Source organism: Bubalus bubalis, chromosome 1 (assembly GCF_019923935.1).
Source record: "Bubalus bubalis isolate 160015118507 breed Murrah chromosome 1, NDDB_SH_1, whole genome shotgun sequence".
NCBI classification, from domain to species: domain Eukaryota; kingdom Metazoa; phylum Chordata; class Mammalia; order Artiodactyla; family Bovidae; genus Bubalus; species Bubalus bubalis.
This window is the reverse complement of record NC_059157.1, coordinates 152,459,493-152,481,076: the sequence shown is the minus strand read 5'-3', so window position 1 is coordinate 152,481,076 and position 21,584 is coordinate 152,459,493. Positions and strand designations below refer to the sequence as shown.

At 42.8% G+C, this 21,584-nt stretch overlaps 1 protein-coding gene and 1 pseudogene across 1 annotated transcript; both read left to right on the top strand.

Annotated features, from left to right (window-relative positions):
- The first annotated feature begins 557 nt into the window (after positions 1–557).
- On the top strand, positions 558–1,037 carry LOC123465656 (annotated as a pseudogene).
- A 9,404-nt stretch (positions 1,038–10,441) lies between these two features.
- IL12A (interleukin 12A) lies at positions 10,442–17,088 on the top strand. Its single transcript, NM_001290878.1, is given in 7 exon segments — positions 10,442–10,458; positions 11,077–11,228; positions 14,322–14,435; positions 14,779–14,820; positions 14,897–14,938; positions 15,039–15,182; positions 16,911–17,088. Coding segments are annotated over 7 exon segments (666 nt in total). The 5' UTR covers position 10,442; the 3' UTR covers positions 17,067–17,088.
- Positions 17,089–21,584: the final 4,496 nt, after the last annotated feature.

The window sequence follows — 21,584 nt, the reverse complement described above, 5'->3', positions numbered from 1 at the left end:
ACCTCATCAATCACTGTTTAGAAACCAGCCCCACAAAAGGAAATTATCAAGACTCTTGAGAGTCCCCTGGACTGCAAGGAGATCCAACCAGTCCATTCTGAAGGAGATCAGCCCTGGGATTTCTTTGGAAGGAATGATGCTAAAGCTGAAACTCCAGTACTTTGGCCACCTCATGTGAAGAGTTGATTCACTGGAAAAGACCCTGATGCTGGGAGGGATTGGGGGCAGGAGGAGAAGGGGACGGCAGAGGATGAGATGGCTGGATGGCATCACTGACTCGATGGACGTGAGTCTCGGTGAACTCCCGGAGTTGGTGATGCACAGGGAGGCCTGGCGTGCTGCGATTCATGGGGTTGCAAAGAGTCGGACACAACTGAGCGACTGATCTGATCTGATCTAATCTGAAGATGCTAACATACTAAGGGCAAGGCTGCTGTGTTACAGGGCCTCACCCATTGAACTGTGTGTACATGATCCCAATAAATTGTCCCAACAATCCCAGCAGGTAGGTGTTTTTCTTCCTGTTTTATAGGAGTTCAGAAAAGTTAATGAAATAACCGAAAACTGTACAGTTAGAAAACGATGGAGGGAAGGGGAGGAGCAAGGACCATGGCCTCTATGGTAGCTCTTGCAGTAGGCTAGGAAGGAGAAAGGTGACGCATTTCGTGACAGCTGTTTGCCTCACAAATTCCGGGACTCATGCAGTGCTGTGAAGAAGCTGTTCACAATATAAACAGATAACAAGCAAGGAGGACCTGCCTGTTCCAATGGAAAATCCTTATAAAGAGCCTCTGAAAAATTATATCTTGTGTGGAAACCGTGTAGATTGTAAGAATATACAGCTTTTATCCCAGTTTATGTCTCCATTTACTGGATGCATTTATGGGAGGCACATAACAGGTCTTTGTGGGAAGAAACAAAAAGAAATCACAAAAAGAATTAAGAGAGCTCAAATATAGGAAGTTATGCCAGTTACATATAAGGATCCTGCATATCTCAAAGACCCTAAAGTTTGTAACATCAAATATAGGGAGTAAATTATATAAAGTTGTCATCAATAAACTTACTTTGCAATTAAAAAAGAAAAAAGAAAGTAATGGATGTTTAGATTTTAAACCAGTTCTACAAAGCCCATGGTCTTTCCACTGTACCAAGCCAGAGGCTAGAAAGGCTCCAGCCAGTGAAATAAAGTGAGTCACATAATAGTTAAAAGAGAAGATCTAAAGATGTGTAGCACATGTGCGCAATACTCTTCAAAACAGAGTGAAATGATAAAGGGATGGATGGATGAATGAATGGACGGAATACATGTGCATGTGTGCTCCGTCGCGTTCGACTCTTTGTGACACCATGGACCTCTGGCCCACCAGGCTCCTCTGTCCATGGAATTTTCCAGGCAAGAATACTGGAGTAGGTTGCCATTTCCTTCTCCAGGGAATCTTCCCAATCTAGAGATGGAACCCGAGTCTCTAGTATCTCCTGCATTGGCAGGTGGATTCTTTATCACTGTGCCACCTGAGAAACCCCAGAGATTATACAACAGTGTAAATCAACTATGTTTCAATAAAAAAAAATTTTAAGAGCTATCAGAATGGGCCCAGCAGCTCTCTGGGAAGTTCACTTCACCTGCCAGTAGGTGATCTTTTAAAAGACAAATAAAGCAAAACAAAAATAAATAAAGCTGCAATATATTTGAATGTTAAATAATTCAAACAATAAAGAAAACAAACAAAAAATCAGATTTTCTCTGTACTTGAAAGATTCAATCTCCTTCTCTAGTGGAAATGGTCGTTGATTTTTTTATGCTCTTATGAATGTAGATCTATGTTGATACTATACCTACATCTATGTGTACATATATATGTGTGTGTATAAATATATATGTATATACTTTTTCCTTGCACAAACAGAAGCATACTACACAGTGGACACTGAGCCTTAAGAAAAGCCATGCCTTTGGGGGGCATGGCTCACAGCATGTGGGATGTTATTTCCCTGACCAGGGATGGAACCATTGCGCCTTGCATTTGAAGTGTGGAGTCTTAACCACTTGTCCTCCAGGGAAGTCCCTGAACCTTGATTTTTCACATAACTATTTTTTTCAAGATTTTTTTCAAATGTGAACCATTCTCAAAGTCTTTGTTGAATTTGTTACAACATTGCTTCTGTTTTATGTCTTTTGGATTTTTTGGTCACGAGGCCTGGGGGATCTTAACTGCCTGACCAGGGGTCAAACCCACACTCCCTGCATTGGAAGGTGAAGTCTTAACCACTGGACTGCTAGGGAATTTCCTCACATGAATTTTCATATAATGAAGGTTGATCTTATCACACATATAAATCTAACTCAAGCTACACTGAAGAGTCCATTGAAAAGATGAACTATCTTTTAATGAAATAAGCCCTATTAATGGACATTTAGAGTATTCTAGGTCTTTGATATTAAAAATAATACTTTCAATGGAAATAAGTCCTCATGTATATGTGAAAGTGTTAGTTGCTCAGTTGTGTCTAACTCTTTTCGACCCCATGGACTGTAACCCGCCAGACTCCTCTGTCCATGGGATTCTCCAGGCAAAAATACTGGAGTGGGTTGACATTTCCTTCTCTAATATGTGCAAATAGTGTATAGGATAAATTCTTGGACATAGAAATGCTGAGCAAAAGTATATATGTTTTTTTTTTTTAATAGCTATGGCCAACTAATGCTTCCAATAGATTGCACTAGATTTACACTCCCTCCAACATAATATGGCAACCAATTTCAACATACCTATAAATCATCAAAGTTTTTAGTTTTGTGAAGTGTGAGGCTAAAAACCATATCTAATCATTTTAATTTGCATTTATCTAATTTTAAGTGCAGCTATTTGTCATATGTTTCTAAGTAATTTATCTTTCTTTCTTCAAAATGTCTATTCATATTCTTTGCCCATTTTTTATTGGATTGTTGACTTTTTTCTTTTTAATATTCATATTCATATACTAAGGAGATGAGCCCTTAATCTGTCACATACTGTTGCAAATTTTTTTTTTCTAGGTTATTATTTGTCTTTAAATGTTATCTATGGTATCCTTTTGTTGTAGAAATGTTTGTTCTTTATATAATCAAATTTATCATCTTTTTCTTTTTAATGTCTAAGCATCAGGTGATCTCATTAGGCATGAGGCTGCAATGGCCAGGAGCCATATCATTTTTGCTTGTTTGTTTGTTAAACTGTCTCAAGATGCAGAAAAATTTGCAACGATATTCATAAAAACCTTTATTCTGGAGCACCAATGAGCAATAATAACATCTTTCCTGGAAATTTTTTCTTGAAGACCATTGTCAGTATTTTTGAGGTTATTTAAGACAGTATGATAACATATAAATGTTGCCTATAGAAACAATACTATGAACGTTTAGGACTCCCCTTTCCCCTCATTGGGAAGTTGCCACTGAACATTTAAAAGACTGCCAAGAGGCAGCTGTGGAAGAAACTAGTGACCCTGTGCCTTAATCCAAAAATCTTAACTACTCCTGTCACTGTGCAGTGGTATTTCATAGTGATGACTGTCTTCAACTTTACAAATACTTACCTGGTGACTGATTATATAATATGATCCGCATGACTAAACTAGGCAACCAGGCATTACCATCTCCATTTTGCAGATATGAGAATTAGGAAAGGCAGTGGCCTTAGTTTATACAGCTACCAAGTAGCAGAAGGCAGCTAGAATTAAGGTCTTTTGATCGTAGATGCAAAGTCAGTCTTTCTGGCTCAGCTCACTACTTCTCTCCCTGCTGCTAAAACACTTCACCACCAAAAAAAAATTGCTCCATGGAACCAGCCTCATTAACATGTCATGCCTGAGGCTTGTCTATTCAGTTCAGTTCAGTTCAGTCACTCAGTCGTGTCAGACTCTTTGTGACCCATGGACTGCAGAATGCCAGGCTTCCCTGTCCATCACCAACTCCCAGAGGTTGCTCAAACTCATATCCATCGAGTCGGTGATGCCAAACCATCTCATCCTCTGTCATCCCCCTTCTCCTCCTGCCTTCAATCTTTCCCAGCATCAGCGCCTTTTCCAATGAGTCAGTTCTTCACATCAGGTGGCCAAAGTACTGGAGCTTCAGCTTCAGCATCAGTCCCTCCAATGAATATTTAGGACTGATTTCCTCTAGGATTGACTGGTTGGATCTCCTTGCAGTCCAAGGGACTCTCAAGAGTCTTCTCCAACACCACAGTTCAAAAGCATCAATTCTTCGGCACATAACAGGAATATAAGACTCTGCTTCTTACCCTGACAGGTCACCTTTCAGGAGCAGAGCTGTACTGGACCCCGCTCTGTCAGGTGGAGCATGAGAACACCAGCTGATTTATGCTCAAATTCAATGATCCCTATAGAACAGAACTGCAGGAAAACTGACAGCAGACTCCTCACTATGTTATGAAGGACACTGGTGTTTACAATACCTACTTACAGATTCACATTGATACACAGATCACAAACCTCTTTGGAACCTCACTTCTTCCAAGAATGGGCTGCCACTCTAAATCATGGCACCAAAGATACAGTGCTAAGTCTTCAGTTCAGAGCCTATGACTGTGAACTTGTCTCCTAAGGAGAATAACAACAAAGGCAGGTAGTCTGAGCAACTACTGATTATTTGGTACAGCTGCAGATATCCCGCACTACTAATAATTTAGACAGTGTAACTTATTTCAGTTTGGGGGTAGGAGAAGCCATCCTGTGTACTCTAGGATGTTGAGTAGCATGTGGCATCATTTCTCTACCCACTAGATGCCAGTAGCAATCCCTGTCCCCATTATAACAACCAAAAACTGTTCCAGACATTGCCAAATGTCCTCTGGGGAACAAGACCACGTCCAGCTGAGAAACAGTGATACAAGACCTTAAAACATTCTGCCAAATACCTGAAAAGACCTCTGATTACCAGTGATGGATCTATTAGATGAGATCTCAGATTGGTCCACTGCTCAAACTCAATGGGAAAAGAATGACTAATAGAAAAACTATCTGAGTATACCAAACTACAATTAAAGTTTGCAAACAACCCACTCCAGTATTCTTGCCTGGAAAATTCCATGGACAGAGAAGCCTGGCAGGCTACAATCTATGGGGTTGCAAAGGTTGACTGAGAGACTAACACACACACACATACTTATATTTATATATATTCTTTATCCCCATTCCTCATTCTCATCCCATCACTCCTCAGTGGGATCTATCCTAATATGTTTAACACATTTCATTTGTTTGCAAGTGTCCTTGTATAACATGTACCATTTTGAATATATTCTTCTCATTAAAGTAAACACAAGTCTGCAACTGCTTATCCACAACTCTGAAACCTCACAGCTCTGGACCCCAAAAGTTTTTCCTTAAACTCACTTAGCAAAATCTGATGCATGGGACATGAGGTTATTTGTAGCCTTTATCCACTTAATGTAACCCATTCCTACATTTGGCTGCAGAAATATTGTGTTCAATCATGAGATGCTGCCTTTTCTTTTTCTAAAATCTAATTTTTTTGTATTTCTAAACAAACCTGACTGCAAGAGGTTTAACTGTCTGTGTCTAGTATTATACACAGATCTTATTCTGGTTTTATCTTTATGTTTTTACCTAGTATTATGTTTTAAAGATATACTCATATTGATGTGTATACATCTAGTCCACTGCTTCTAAATGTGGCAGAATACTATAGGAAGTGGATCCCTCACATTCTATTTATTCATTTCCCCGCTGGTGGGCAGCTAGATGGTCTCCAACTCCCACCACTACAACCAATGACTTAAATGTATGAACATCTTCATACATGCCCTTTTATGGACCATGGGATCTATATCTCTTTAGGATGTATACCCAAGCTAGAACACTGGATAATCAGGTATGCATATACTTAATCCAACTGAAGCCAGACGCCAAAATGCCCTCCAGGATAGCTGCATCAGTCTACTTGCATTATATAAAAGAACCTGGGATCCTACATTTTCACCAACACTTGTCAGTGTCCAATGTACTCATTTTTTTTTGGTGGTCTAAAAGGTCAAAGTGATATATTCTTCTTCTTTGCTGTTGTAGTTTTCAGATTATACAATATTTGACCATCTCATGATGCTGGTTAGCCTTTGAGGTTTCCTTTCTGTATATTGTTGCCTGTTCATAAGTTTTGCCCGTTGTCATTGGGGTTTCTTTTTCTTACTGACTTTTAGTCTTCTATACCTCTGTACCTTCTATACTTTCCTGTTGGTTTTAGACATTGCACAATATTTTCTCCCAGTCTGTCAGCTATCTGTTAACTTTGTCCATAGTTAACAGGAAATCATACTACAGAAATTTTTAATTTTATGTAATCAAATATATGAGTATTTCACTTACGACTTGGGGCTTTCCTGTTTTTTTAAGAAGTCCTTCCCACTCTTGAATGATGAAGATAGTGTCCTACATTTTCTTCTACTACTGTAATAATTTTACTTTTCACATTTAGTCTTTAATCTACTTCTAAGTGGCTCCACTTCTGTATGATAAAATTTTCTACTAAACAATCCATGCTTCCCTGATTGATCTAAGTGCCATCATACCTTTATACTAAATATACATACATATGAGTCTGTCTATAATTTTCTATTTTGTTTGAAAGGTGCATTTGACTGTCTTATTGCCAAATGTTATTTTTATTACTATTGCTCTGAACTATATCTTTATATCTGGTAGGACTATTTGCCTATCTCTATTATTTCTTTACAGGTTTAACTTAGATATTCATGGGCTTTTATTCTTATATATTTTGAAAGTTAGTGAAAGCTAAGTCACTCAGTTGTGTCCGACTCTTTGCAACCCCATGGACTGTAGCCCACCAGGCTCCTCCGTCCATGGGATTCTCCAGGCAAGAATACTGGAGTGGGTTGTCATTTCCTTCTCCAGGGGATCTTCCCGACACAGGGATCGAACCCAGGTCTCCCGCATTAGAGGCAGATACTTTAACCTCTGAGCCACCAGGGAAGCCCCAAAGCTAGAGTACTGTGATTAGGCTTATTATTAAGTTCCTCAGGAAAGTTATTTGTAATTTGTTTTGGGATTGCATTGAATATGTGAATTAACTAAAAGAGACTTGAGCTATTTATATCTTAAGATCTTCCACCCAAGGTTATGTGTTTCCATTTAAATTAAATCACTCTATGTTCTTGACTGAATTTTCCCCAATGGTGATTTTATGCTTACATTAACTCATGTAATAATCACAACCACCCTACAGTACCTTTATTATCATCATTTTTCAGATAAGGAAACTGAGCTCAGACAGATAAGTAATTTGCACAAGAACACACAGCAAGTAACTAGCAGAACCTGGATTCAAACAGTTTAAAGTCTATATTCTTAACCACTGTACTGCTTCCCCATCAACAGGCAGTTACTTTATAGTTTGGCTGCTATTGTGAATGGTATCTTCTTTTTATTACTGTCTATTTATTATCTGGTACATTATTTTTATTATGTTTTCTAAAAGGTTGTTACAGATGTAGAGAAATTTGGTTGATTTTTGAAAGTTAGTATTTGTATCCAATGAAGTTTATAGATAGAGTTCATACAGATTAATTCTCTTATTAGTTTAGTATTTGATCTATTCTTTCTGTTGCTTTTTTATATATCAACTCTAAATAATGAGAGTTTTGTCTTTTACTTTCCAATTTTAAATCTCTCATTTCTTTTTCTTTCCTTATCTCATTGGCCAAGACTTCCAATATAGTGCTAGACATCATGTAATAGTGATCATGGCCAAAGAATGTCTTTTATAGAAGAGTAATGTTATCTCAGAAGAAGGCTGTCCTTTTATCTTGGCTACAGAATGTGCAGCACATCAGAGAACTGTTTCACTAAAGTACAGGTTAGAAACCATGTCTGGTGGCCAAGAATCCATTCTGAGCATAGGCCTGATGTTCATTTACGCTGCAGAAATTCTTTTGCATAGGAGACAGGCCTTCCAAGGGAGAAATGGCTCAGCTAAACTTGACTTCATTCTGACTTTGCTGCTGCTGCTGCTGCCAAGTCGCTTCAGTCGTGTCCGACTCTGTGCGACCCCATAGACAGCAGCCCACCAAGCTCCCCCGTCCCTGGGATTCCCCAGGCAAGAACACTGGAGTGGGTGACTTTAAGCACACATAACTCCATCCTAAATCCCTATGGCAACAGTACAGCCCAGCACCCCTTATTTGCTTCACACAACCTGCAGATGCAGCTGTTTCTGACAATGCATTGCTCTCTATCCCCAAGGGGTAATTCATAGACCACAGCATTGGAAGGAGCCTTAGAGAGCAACTGTTGGTCTCATTTTATACACATCTAAAAGTCCCTATGGTGAGTATCTCATAGCAGATGATCTGCTAAGGGGACTGATACCAACAAAAGAGAGAGCTGGAATCAGAAAAGGGGTTAACACAGCTTTCTCCTAATTGGTTTCATCACCACATCTTTAGTAAAGGTTGGCCCTGCCTTGCATTCACAGTAACATCTCAAGGCTTACTACGACTTCATCCATCCAGACTTCAACAGGAATCCAGAGGAAGTGCCACTCTTCTCTCCTGTACTCCTGAAGGCTTATCCCTCTACAAGATGAGTGCATCTGCCTAAAGGTGGACACTGGACACCAGACACTGAAGTTCTGGGGCCATAGTGCAGTCAGATCCATTGGAGGCTCTGAGTGGATGATCAAACACACCCTTCCCTTTCATACATACCCAGGGTGACTAACGCTCATGGTAGAAATGAGTGAACTAAAAAGTCCCACAGGAACCTCAAACCCAACACATCCAAAGTGGAACTTCTCAGTGTCTCCTCCAAACTCACTCCCCTCTTACAGTAACCCCTGCACAGGAACCAGAACAACCTCTCTTCACCCATCCTCAGCACCTTCCTATCCTACACACCTGAGGAGTTACCAAGTCTTAGTCCCTCCCCACCCTGAGGATTCCATTGCCCACCCTTGAGGCTCCAATCTGAATAGGGCTTGGTCATGCCCTCCACTCCTGACCCCTGGGACCCATCCCCCGTGTGTATGTGTGTGTTAGTCACTCAGTTTTGTCTGACTCTTTGTGACCCTATGGACTGTAGCCCATCAGGCTCCTCTGTCCATGGAATTCTCCAGGCAAGAATACTGGAGTGGGTTGCCATGCCATCCTCCTCCAGGGGATCTTCCCGACCCAGGGACTGAACCCAGGTTTCCTCCACTGCAGGCAGATTCTTTACCTTTGAGCCACCAGGGAAGCCCCTCCTCCACACTACTGCTGATTTTCCCATCATGCAAATGCAACCGCATCTCCTGCCTAAAACCCTAGACTGCGTCCCACTATTCTCAGCAGAATGTACACTTCCCAGCAGGGACCCTACTACCCCCACAGCACAGCACCCTGACCCTTTCCAACCTCACACCCCGTACAGGACTGCTAGATCACTCCCTTCCTTTACCTTCCCCAACCGTGTATCTGATCCCTGTTCCCTCGACCTAGAACTTGCATCCCATCTCACCCGCAGCGGTCTAATGTCTACTCACCTGTCAACAATCAAGTCGCAGCTCCCTCCTTCTGGGCGCTTTTGCTGCCTCCTCAAATGCATGCTCCTTGATGACGTTTCTCCGACCTCTCCTCCCAGGACTCTGTACATCCATCCCACTAAACTCTAATGATTCTCTCCTGGACACTGTAAGAAACTGGATTTTCTAAGAGTAGTTATTGCATAGCCAGTCTGGTTTCATCCCTTTTTGTATTTTAGATGGTACCCAGGAATAAAACACATTGAGTCAGATTTGGTGTGGGAGTGAGCCGAAAGTGACCAGTTCACTGCTGGGTGCCCCTCGGTGTCACCCTGGCACACCGTGGACTATATGAAAAAAAAGAATGATGATTGAATGATTTGCCTACCCTCCTCCAGAACTAGGCGAGAGGTCCGATCTCATCCTAGATTTGGGTGGACAGGGGGTGGCCTTACTCGGTGTTCCGTCGGGAGGGGGCGCTGCGGGGCGGCGGGGCCAGGGCTGGGTAGCTGGGGGCGGGGGGCGTCCGAGGAGGGCGAGCCAGGGGTCGGGCTTGCCCGGGGACCCTGCGCCGCGACGCTGCGCCGAATTTCACTTTCGTTTTGGGCCAGGCCGGAGGCGGCGGGGCCGTCCCGGAACGACTGCGGCCGGGCGCACGGGGAGTTAATCCGAAAGCGCTCCAGCCCCGCGGGCTAGACTCCACGTGTCATCGAGAAGCTGATGTAGAGAGAGACAGAGAGAGAAAGCAAGCAAGAGATCAGAGTCCCGGGAAAGTCCTGCCGCGCCTCGGGCAATTATAAAAATGTGACCCCTGGGTTGGCCTCCCAACCACCACCCTCACCTGCCGCGTGCACCCGTCTGCGTCCAGCTGCCGGCTCGGTTCCGCGTCCCCGCCGCTCCGCTCAGCATGTGCCCGCTTCGCAGTGAGTAACCAGCCTCGCGCTCTGGTTGGGGGACCGCGGCCGGGAGGCAGAAACTTGGGATGGGCTACGTGGAGACTGGAAGACCGCAATCTCGTGCAGAGGAGGAAGGACGCAGGGAGACACTGCGGGCTTATCCTGCGGCCTATAAGACATCCTCTCTTTCAACCGTGGAACAGCCCCAGGAGCTAAGTATTATGCCCACTTCACAGATGAGAAACTGAGGCCCCGCAGGATAATTTCTTGCCCAGGCTCCCTGGGCGACACCATTAAGAGGACAGATCCCAGCCAGTCGGCTTCAAAGCAAGGCTGTGTCTACCCACTGTTTCCAAAACACTGGGTGGCTTCCCCACCTGGCCTAGCTTTCCCTCCTCCTGAAATGGAGACTTCTTCTGGGTGAACTCTGCCCTGCACCCTGGTCTGAACTCACAAGGCGATGTGTCTGTGAGTTGGTTTCCAACCCTAGAACAGAGCACTGACCTTCAAGAGCTTAATTCATCATCTCTCAGTTGCTGAAAGATCAGTGGGAGGTTGGTGCCCAGAAGGAGATGGGTGGACATGGCCAGAAGAGATGGAAGGTGGAGGCCAGCCTGCTCATTCGTCTCCTGGATTCCCTTGCAGGCCTCCTCCTCATATCCACCCTGGTTCTCCTCCACCACCTGCCCCACCTCAGTTTGGGCAGGAGCCTCCCCACCACCACAGCAAGCCCAGGAAGGAGTTGCCTCGACTACTCCCAAAACCTGCTGAGGGCCGTCAGCAACACGCTGCAGAAGGTGAGCTTTTCATTGTCCTTGTTCCCACTGCAGTCTCTCTAGTTAAGGGACATCTCTGAACCCCTGGTCACCTGAAGGAACTGCAGGGAAATTGTGGAAGTTAATCAGGAGCTGTCAAGAGAGAAAGAGGGAACTTTACAAATGGCCCAACTATTAGCTAAAGAGTCTCAATGAAATTGTGTCTCCAGAGAAGGCAGGAGAGGTCATAAATTATAATGGCATTCGTTTTGGCTGTGCCTACACAGAGGAAAGTGGATATTTACAGTGTTCCCTGTAGCCTGCCAACAGAGATGGAATTGTGTCAAGCCCACACTCTTCCTCTGACAACTTATCAATCCAGGAAACTGTTATTAGGGGCGGCCTCTGTGCTCCGGGGGCTACAAAGATGAATCGGCCCTGCCCCACACAGTCCTCGCCAGCTTCCAGTCTGATGGCTGTTTGTTGTTAGAGTAACACATTTCAGGGGGCTTATGACAGTGCATGTCCAGGCTTCCTTTTCTAGGGGGCGAGTTATCTAATTTTATTTAAAGCTTCAGTCATTTTTTTTAGCTTTCATATTTTAATGCAAAAAAATTTTTCTTCTTCTTCCTTTAAAAACTTTCCAACATCTATTGCTTTGGCTGCAACAGCCTAAACTGATATTTTAAAAGATGTCCTTTGACCTTCCTGCTCTCTAGAAAATCTTTCTTGAATATTTCTAGCTTGTTGCTTCATGAATATCTTAAAGTAAGCTCAGTGCCACAAGTTCTCCTTAACGAACTCTCCCCACCTCCAACCTTTTATAATGAGCTGACTGCTGTTCCTTACAGTTCAATCCATCTTAATTAAAAAGGCAGTTCACCAAGTGAAAACTACAGAGATAAGTCCTTTGATTCCTAAAGAAAAGTATGATATGGATAAAATTTAGGAGCTCTGATTTAAATAGATGCTTCATGTGAAAAATTTGACTCTTCTACTCCCAGAGGCAGCACCAAAGGTCAGAAGATCACAGAACTCAATTTGATTTTTTAATATGATTCCTGTGTCAAATTTGCCAGAACAAATCAGCTGGCTACTTGTAGAGAAAACAGAGGTAGCAAATGCATGTGATTCAGAGGCTATATCCAGCCCACAGATCTGTAAAGTTTGGTCAGTGTCTTTTACATTTTATTTTAATTTTTGAGTTTGATCTCACTGAAAAAGTAGACCTTTCATATAAGAATCCAGATTTCTAGCTTCTCCTGAAAAGATTTGAAGAACTATAACAGTTGGACCCACATTTCATATATATATATATATATTGCTCTATTTATTCATTTTTTCATTTTAAAAGTACTTATTGAGTGCCTACTGTATGCCAGGCAGTATTTCATAGATTCATCTTTTTTAAACAATGCCATAATAATAGAAAGTCACTGTTTCATTTTGGAATGCTGCTGCTGCTGCTGAGTCGCTTTAGTCGTGTCTGACTCTGTGCAACCCCATAGACGGCAGCCCCCTGGCTCCCCTGTCCCTGGGATTCTCCAGGCAAGAACACTGGAGTGGGTTGCCATTTCCTTCTCCAATGCTTGAAAGTGAAAATTGAAAGTGAAGTAGCTCAGTCGTGTCCGACTCTTAGCTACCCCATGGACTGCAGCCCAAAGGAAGGCAATTATCACAGAAATAAAACTATTGTCTTATTTGGAGTTTTTTTTCTTTTTCTTGTTGCAGTGTAGTTGCAAATCTAACTTTTTACAACCTGCTCAGGCCTCCAGGAGCAGTGTATTCATTTTCTATTGCTGCTGTAACAAATTACCACAAACTTAATGGCTTTAAGCAACACAAACATATTATCATATAGCCCTGGAGGTCAGAAATCTGAAACAGGTCTCACTGGTCTAAAATTAAGGTGTCAGCAGAACTGTATCTCTTTCTGGAGACTCTAGAGAAGAATTCATTTTCTTGCCTTTTCCAGCATCTAGAAGCAGCCCCCATTCCTTGGTGGCCCCCTTCCATCCTCAAAGCCAACAAATGAGTCTTTCTCATGCTTCATCTCTCTGACCTTGACTCTCCACCCTCTCTCTTCCATTTACAAGGACCCAGAGATTACACTAGACCCACCCAGACACTCCAGGATAATCTATTTCAAAGTCAGCTGATTAGCAACCTTAATTTCATCTGCAACCTTAATTCCCCTTTGCCACATAAGGTGACATAGTCTCAGGTTCTAGGGATTGGGAGGTGGATATCTCTGGCGGGGGCTTTTCTTCCTGCCCCAGAGAGGGTCGCAAGCTTTGCTACTTGTTGCCCACACGTGTCCTGTACTCTCAAGCTTTGTTTCATGGCCCATGCTGTTCCCTCTGCCTGACGATCCCCCTCCTCTGAAGATGTCCCATCTCCAGGGAACCTTTTCATCTCTTTCCACGCCCTTCTCAGAGCCTTCTGACCCTTCAATTCAGCCCTTCTCACCTGCCGGCATGTCCCCTGGTCATTTGGGCACTGGCCTGTCTCCACAGCTGAACTGGGAATCCTGGTGGGAATAATACAGTCCCCTTCTTTGTCATATTCCTTAGTACCTAGCATAGCATATATCAGGCTTGTTGAATGGAAAAATGATCTCGATCTTCAATCAACAAATCATTGACTTCTTAAGCTAAATTTCATAAATATGTTCAGCATGCTTGTAAGATGATGTGTGTGTGTGTATATACCACACATTAAATCTCCACTTGTTTTCATGGTTGCATGTTTGTTATATCCGTCAAGTGGTGACCTTAACAATCCCCCTCTAGAAGCTATATTTGAAAAAGATATTCATAAAACACAGATGCTTTGCCAAAAGGAAAAAAAACTGTTTTCACCAGAAGCAAGTGTCCCAGCATGGTGTAGAGGCTGATTAGCACAGCCTGTTGAAATGATTTGTAGTATTTACATAACGGAAAAACATATCATCTGGAGAAACATGTCATAAGCAAAAGGAGAGGAGGGAGTGGGAGAGAGTGTCAATGACCTGTTTCTTTGGTCTTATGAAGACCTTGAATTTTCTACAGGTCAGAGATGGTGGTCAAAGGCAGCCAACTCTTGCTTTTGGTGCCTTATTAATATCATAAGCTGAGTTTTTTTTATATTTTACAGGCCAGACAAACCCTAGAATTTTACTCCTGCACTTCTGAGGAGATCGATCATGAAGATATCACCAAAGATAAAACCAGCACAGTGGAGGCCTGTTTACCACTGGAATTAGCCACGGTATAGAGGATTTTCCTCCCAAAGCTTATAACATGGTTAAGGGCTGTGCATCAGACCTCATCTTCTTCCAAAAATGTGCATGCTTCTGGGCTCTGTCCTCATAGGATGTCAACAGGCCCCCTTGTAGAAGTTCAATTTGAAACAAAAATGTGTAAAAATATGTGGTTTTTTACAACAGTGTGAAATATACATAACACTACTGAATTATACACTTTAAAATAGTTAGGATGATAACTTTTATGTGTTTTTTACCACAGTGAAAAAATTTGATATGTTTGAGGAGTCAAAAAAATTTATATTAAAAATTAGTATCTTTCTCATGTGTGATTTTTTTTTTCTCTAGAATGAGAGTTGCCTGGCTTCCAGAGAGACCTCTTTTATAACTGTAAGTCAGAAAATTGAAGGTTTCAGCTCATATTATGAATTCATATCATTGATATCTCATTATTTTTTTCTTCTAGAATGGGCGTTGTCTGGCTTCTGGAAAGACCTCTTTTATGACAGTAAGACACAAGATTCTTTCTTCAAATGCAGCGTTGGGGTAGGGGGGGATGTTTTTAGCCCATCTCAATGGTTCCTTCCCCACTTCGTTGTATCACCCAGACCCTGTGCCTTAAAAGTATCTACGAGGACTTGAAGATGTACCACGTGGAGTTCCAGGCCATGAATGCAAAGCTTCTGATGGATCCTAAGAGGCAAGTCTTTCTAGACCAGAACATGCTGGCAGCTATTGCTGAGCTGATGCAGGTAAGACCTCCCGTCCTTCATGCTGAGACAGCCAGCCAGGGTCCCTGATGAAGGGCTCTACTGTCAGCCCTTCCTGGATTGGGCGAGGCCTGAAATGCCCCCTTCAAAGCCAGCTACATAGTAGGGGAGACAGCCTTGAGGGCGCCCTCTAGTGAGAGGGCAACGTGAGCCAATCACGTGAAGGAAAGCAGCCTCCCGCTTGCTGATCATGCGGTGTGCCCCAGGCTCTGGGCAAAGATGTTCATACGTGTGCTGTCCCCACGGCAACCACATGGGGTCTGTGGAAAGGAGGAATCCCATGCTTAGAGGGTTGTTTGCTTGTCCGAGGTCACACAGTTTGGAAATGGCAGAGGTAGGATTTAAACCTCCAAAAAGGGATTCCACTCCACTCATCTTCTCACACATCTCGAAAACCTCTGCAATGTTCATGACAGGGGCCAGCATGCATATCTGCAAATACTGTTAGTAAAGACACACTAGTCTAGTGCCTGGATAGGACCCATCCGGAACCAAAATGTGGATGGAAGAGAGAAATGACCTATCACCTGGGAACATCCACAGTGTTACTCAGAGACAAGAACTTGCTTTGTAATTTCCTGAATAACCAGAACACATGATGCTAATATGAAACATAGAAATAACCACTTAAGAAAGAGCAGGGTGCTGCTGTGGTGACCAGGGCATGGGATAAATACGGTGTCAAGAATGATTATCTGAAAAGAAATTTATTTTTATTTCATTCCTTTTTGGGGGGGGTGCTAAATTACTTGTTTGAAAAGCAGTGAACATCATGCAAGTATCAAAGAATGTTACCATCTAGACAGTTGTAGATGATATTTTATTTTCAGGACCAAGAATGGAGTCAGTTCCACCAGAAATCAGACAACTATGCCCAAACATTCTGCACCTCTGTGCCTCAGTTTCTTCCTCTCTGAAATGGGGTGATGACCCACTCTACATTTCTTTTAGGCTTTTTGTGAGGAAGTACAAGCAAAAATGCTGATCCTTGTGCAAATATATGGGCTTCCCAGGTGGCACAGCAGTAAAGAACCTGACTGCCAATGCAGGAGACCCAAGTTCTATCCCTGAGTCAGGAAGATCCCCTGGCAGAGGCAATAGCTACCCACTCCAGTATTCTTGCCTGGATAATCCCATGGACAGAGGCGCCTGAAGGGCTAGAGTCCATGGGGTCACAAAGAGTCGGACACAACTGAGCAACTGCACACACATGGTCTTGCGTTGTGTTATCAAATTTAAGGGCTCAAACTGGGAGACCCAGTGCCAGGTTTATATACTCTCACACGACGAGTATCTGTAGTCAGCAGGTCTGATACTGACAGTTTCCGATCAGTAGCAATCCATCACCTCCCTGTTCTGAAAAGGACATAGCTTCTTAATGTAACGAACAAAAATTAATTGGATATCACAGCAGATGTCTCTTAACAGAATTGTTCCTTTCTAAAATGCAACTCCCACTGATGATTTTCTAAATAGCTTTCAGGGTCTTTTCAGAGCTCACTGAAGATCCATGTGCTTGGATAATGAGCACTTCTTCTCTCAGGTTCTGCCTGCCCATCTGGCTGGGAGTGGATTTGCGTTGGGTTTAGGAGAAGCAATGAGGGAGTGGGTTGCAGGCTCTGAGACGTGTATTGGCTTCACCCGTTTTTACAGATGAACGTTTTAATTTTGGAATACCGTCTATGTCATGCTCAATATTTATTCTCCTAGGCCCTGAATTTCGACAGTGAGACTGTGCCACAGAAACCCTCCCTGGAAGAACTGGATTTTTACAAGACAAAAGTCAAGCTCTGCATCCTTCTTCACGCCTTCAGAATTCGTGCGGTGACCATCGACAGAATGATGAGCTATCTGAGTTCTTCCTAGAATGCTGAGGTTTCTCCTAACCTTAAAATCATTTTTAGAACAATTGGAACCAAAGAGATTGTAATAGGGCATGGGTTAAGAACTGGGGAGGGGGTGGCTGGACCTGTCCCTACTGAAGCTGGTACAGAATTCTCATGCTTGTTTTCATGAGTCATCTCTCCAGACTTGCAGAATGTGACTGTTCTATCCACATGATTCTTTTGATCAAGTCTATTCATATTTACTAGGCATAAGTTATTTTTATAAGTTTTGATGAGCAAATTGATGAGGGCAAATGTCCTCACAGAACGTATTTTCTTTTTTTTTCGCTTTAAAAGAAGAGTAAGGAATTATAAGCTATTTTAGTACCAAAGTGTTTGTAGAAACAAACACTCAAACATAATTTATTTTAAAGTATTTATTTATATAATTTTATGTTCATGAAAGGGTGTGAACTAATTTATATTTATTTATGTTATATTTATTAAGATATTTATTGCCCAAGTGGATTTGAGATATATCTTATGTTGTTCTAAAAATAAAATGGATGAATTAAAAAAAAAGTAATTCTGTTTTTCTAATGTGATTGGAATGCTTTGAGTGCTAAAATACACATTGTGGGAAAACGGAAAACTGGTGAAATTTGAAAAACATCACCTTAGAAAGAATGCCACGATATCCTTGCCCATTTACTAGTTCCTTTAATCCCATATTTTATTTTTGTAACATCTCTAAAAAATTTTATTATTTATTTATTGGCTCTGCTGGGTCTTGGTTCCTATGTGAGTTTTCTTAGTTGCGGCAAGTGACCGGGGGCTATTCTCTAGCTGCGGTGCCCAGGCTTCTCTTCGCCATGGCTTCTCCTGTTGTGGATCATAAGCTCTAGAGCACGGGCTCAGTAGTTGGGGAGCTTGGGCTTAGTTCCTCTGTGGCATGTAATCTGAATCTTTCCAGACCCAGGGATCGAACCCATGTCCCATGCATTGGCAGGCAGATCCTTAACCACTAGACCACCAGAAGAAGAAAGTGAAAGTGAAGTCGCTCAGTCGTGTCCGACTCTTTGCGACCCCGTGGACTGTAACCTACCAGGCTCCTCCGTCCATGGGATTCTCCAGGCAAGAATACTGGAGTGGGTTGCCATTTCCTTCTCCAGGGGACCTTCCCGACCCAGGGATTGAACCCGGGTCTCCCACCTTGCAGGCAGATGCTTTAACCTCTGAGCCACCAGGGATACACTAGACCACCAGGGAAGTCCTTTAATCTCATATTTTAAAGGGAGCCTCATAAGCCTGATCTACTTTAATTCTGAGGCCATTTGAGTGAAGTTACAGCCTGTGAGTATATACTTTATTATTTTTGTTCAACATCTGACTCTAAAAGTAAAACACATAAAAATGTTTTTCCCTATTAACCACAGCTCAGTAACATACTGTGCATTAGCCAAATACATAATAACATCCTCCAACTGGGAAAAACATCATTCAGAGGCTTTCTAGTTACATTATTCTAATTTTTGTGACCCCTTGGTCTCTCAGGGGAGAATTGTTTCTAAATTACAATAAGAAAAACTCTCCCTTTGCTTTAAATTATATAGAACTCCTGCCCAAACCACATGGATAATAGCCTTGCTCTGGCTTGAGAGATGTGCTTTTTAATTCTTTAAACAATGAGAATTTTAAAAGATTTACCTGATGGAATACCATGTAATTTTCGAACTCTGTTAATCACATTCCTCCTTAATATGAAAAGGCCATAAAGAATGGACTATTCAGAGTCCGCCCCTGTCCCTCCTATCTTTTCTCAGGTGAGTCCTCCCCTCAGAACTCAATTCGTATCCCAGTGAACAGGGAGGGGAGTGTATATGACCACCCCAGGTCCTCACCTGTGGAGAGACGTACTCGTTTTTCAGAGTCTCCCCCCGCCAAATTGATGTACAATCGGGTAGAAATCATCAAGCTAAGATCCCATCACATGCCTCCTCTTCTTTAGGGACTCCTCCTCAAGCTTGGATGGCCAGCAGGTAATTCACAGATAGGAGTTTCTTGCCTCTGAGTACTGGGTTTGGGGCGGCTGGCTTTGATCATGGCAAGAATTCAGTGGCTTTGATGGACTGGCACCATTGAGTTGCCGGCATCCCATCCCAGCCCCTCCTTGGAATGGCAAGGTTGTCTGGCCGGTTGTCTGTGCCTGGAAACGAGGACAGGCAAGACTGTCAACTGTGCTATAGACTGGGTTTATACAAAGGATCACAGGTGTCTCCTTGGTTCCAGAAATTGCCATGACATATCCTTCAAAAACATTACTAGCCCAAGAAACATCTTTACAACAAAGTCTATTCTTCACTACTTGACCAGTTTTCTGGTTTTTCTCATTTAAGCCTAGTCTGCCATTTACAACTTGTATGATGTGACCATGTTGTTCTAACCTCTCCTTACCCATTTTCTCTTCTAAAAAGTGAAGATAGGGACTTCTCTGGTGGTCCAATGGTTAGGGCTCTGTGCTTCCACTGCCGGGGCTACCGGTTCAGTCCCTGGTCAGGGAACTATGATCCTGTAAGCTGTGTGGCACATGACCCCTAAAAAGTGAAGCTAATACTAGAACCTACCTCAAAGGATCAGATCAAGGGTTACATAGAGCAACTCCTTCAAAGCATTACCAGTGCACCTGGCATGTAATATGTACACAATAAATGGAAGCAATTTTTGATTATGATTATTAGCCCTTAGGTTTGGTGATGGGCCAAATGGGTTTGCTCTTTGCTACTATTTTCATCTGTGAAATTCAGAAAACTGTAGCCCTATTTCACAGCACTATTGTGAGGACTGAATGACTCATTACAGTGCTGGCCTCTAGTCTGCACTCAACATCAAGGTTCTAAAATTGTTAGATCGTTGGCTTGAAGACCTCAGTGATGCCTTGCCCTGCCAGGGCAGTTGCCTACTAGGGGCGTTCAGCAGAGGAGACTGTCTGGCCAAGACACGATGGCAAACAAGCAGGGTTCCGCCTTCCCAGAGCAGAGGGTGGGGAACGAGGTAACTTAGGAAGACTGAGGGCCCTCCTAAAAATAGGCCTCAGATCTAGCCTATTAGAGAAATTTGATAACAGATCACTTTTTAAAAAGGAAATAAGAACGACTGAATCTGATAATTAACATAAAAAACAGCTGACAGAGGCCCCACCGAAGGCCCAGAGCTTTGGGGAAAAGGGATCAGTTCTGCAGAGAGATCTGGCCAGATAGCCACAGGTGGGTATGTTACAACTCAGAGATGCACAAGGGCCTTAGACACCCTAATGGGGAAAGAAAGCCTGGGAGTCAAAAGGGGAGAACACCAGCTTTGTCTAAAGCCAGAAGGGACAGAGGCCAGAAGTCCCTGTGGCTATGTCACCTGGGCCACGCAGTTGTCTCTGTTTGAGGACTAAACGGTTGGTTCCAGCTAGCATAACTGTGGCTTCCTGTTTTAAGGCAAAGTGCATCTACAATACTGCCATGGACTGAACGTCTGCATCACATATGGAATCCCTGATCTCCAGTGTGACGGTATCAGGGGTGGGGCCTTTAGGAGGTTAAGTCATAGTGGGATTAGTGCCCTTGGTGGCTCAGACGGTAAAGCGTCTGTCTACAATGCAGGAAACCCGGGTTCAATCCCTGGGTCAGGAAGATCCCCTAGAGAAGGAAACGGCAATCCATTCCAGTACTATTGCCTGGAAAATTCCATGGACAGAGGAGCTTGGTGGGCTACAGTCCATGCGTCACAAAAGTCGGACACGACTGAGTGACTTCACTTCACTTCACTTCGAGAAGAGACTCGGAGGGGACTTTCCTAGCGGTCCAGTGGTTAAGACTCTGCCTTCCAATGCAGAGGGCACAGGTTGGATCCCTAGTCAGGGAATTAAGATCCCATGTGACTTGCAGTGTGGCAAAAGAAAAAAAAAAAGCGGGAGGGGCTTGTGTTAATAAAGTTTGAGACTTGGAAAGGTCTCCCCCAGCCCCAATGTGAGGACACAGTAATAAGGTGACCTGCTACAAATCTGGGAAAGTTTTCACCAGACACCAAATCCACCTGATTTTGGACTTCCCAACTTCCAGAACTTTGAGGAACACACTTCTGTTGTTTAAGCCATTCAGTTTGTGGTATTTTGTTGTAGCAGTCTGAGCTGACTGAGAAAACTTTTAAATAAGGAAGAAAGTCCAACCATATTTTTCAAAAATTGAATTGTATCAACTTTTCGGTTGACATGTACTAGGTCAGAACAACTCAAAACTTTTAGTTATTTGTATGTATCTTTTAGTATGTTATTAAAATGATGAGTATAAATTATGACATCAATGTAATATCAGAGACAATACACTCAAGTAACCTTTTTCTAGAAGCAACAGGAACTAATGCTTACTCAGTGCTTACTAAGTCCCAAGCGTGTTTCTACAAGTGTTTATACCACAAATGCACAGAATCCTCTCAAAAACCCTGTGAGGAGGCACCATTGCCTTCCCCTTTTTATGGATGAGGAAATAAAGCAAGAGACTATAGAGGATTACTC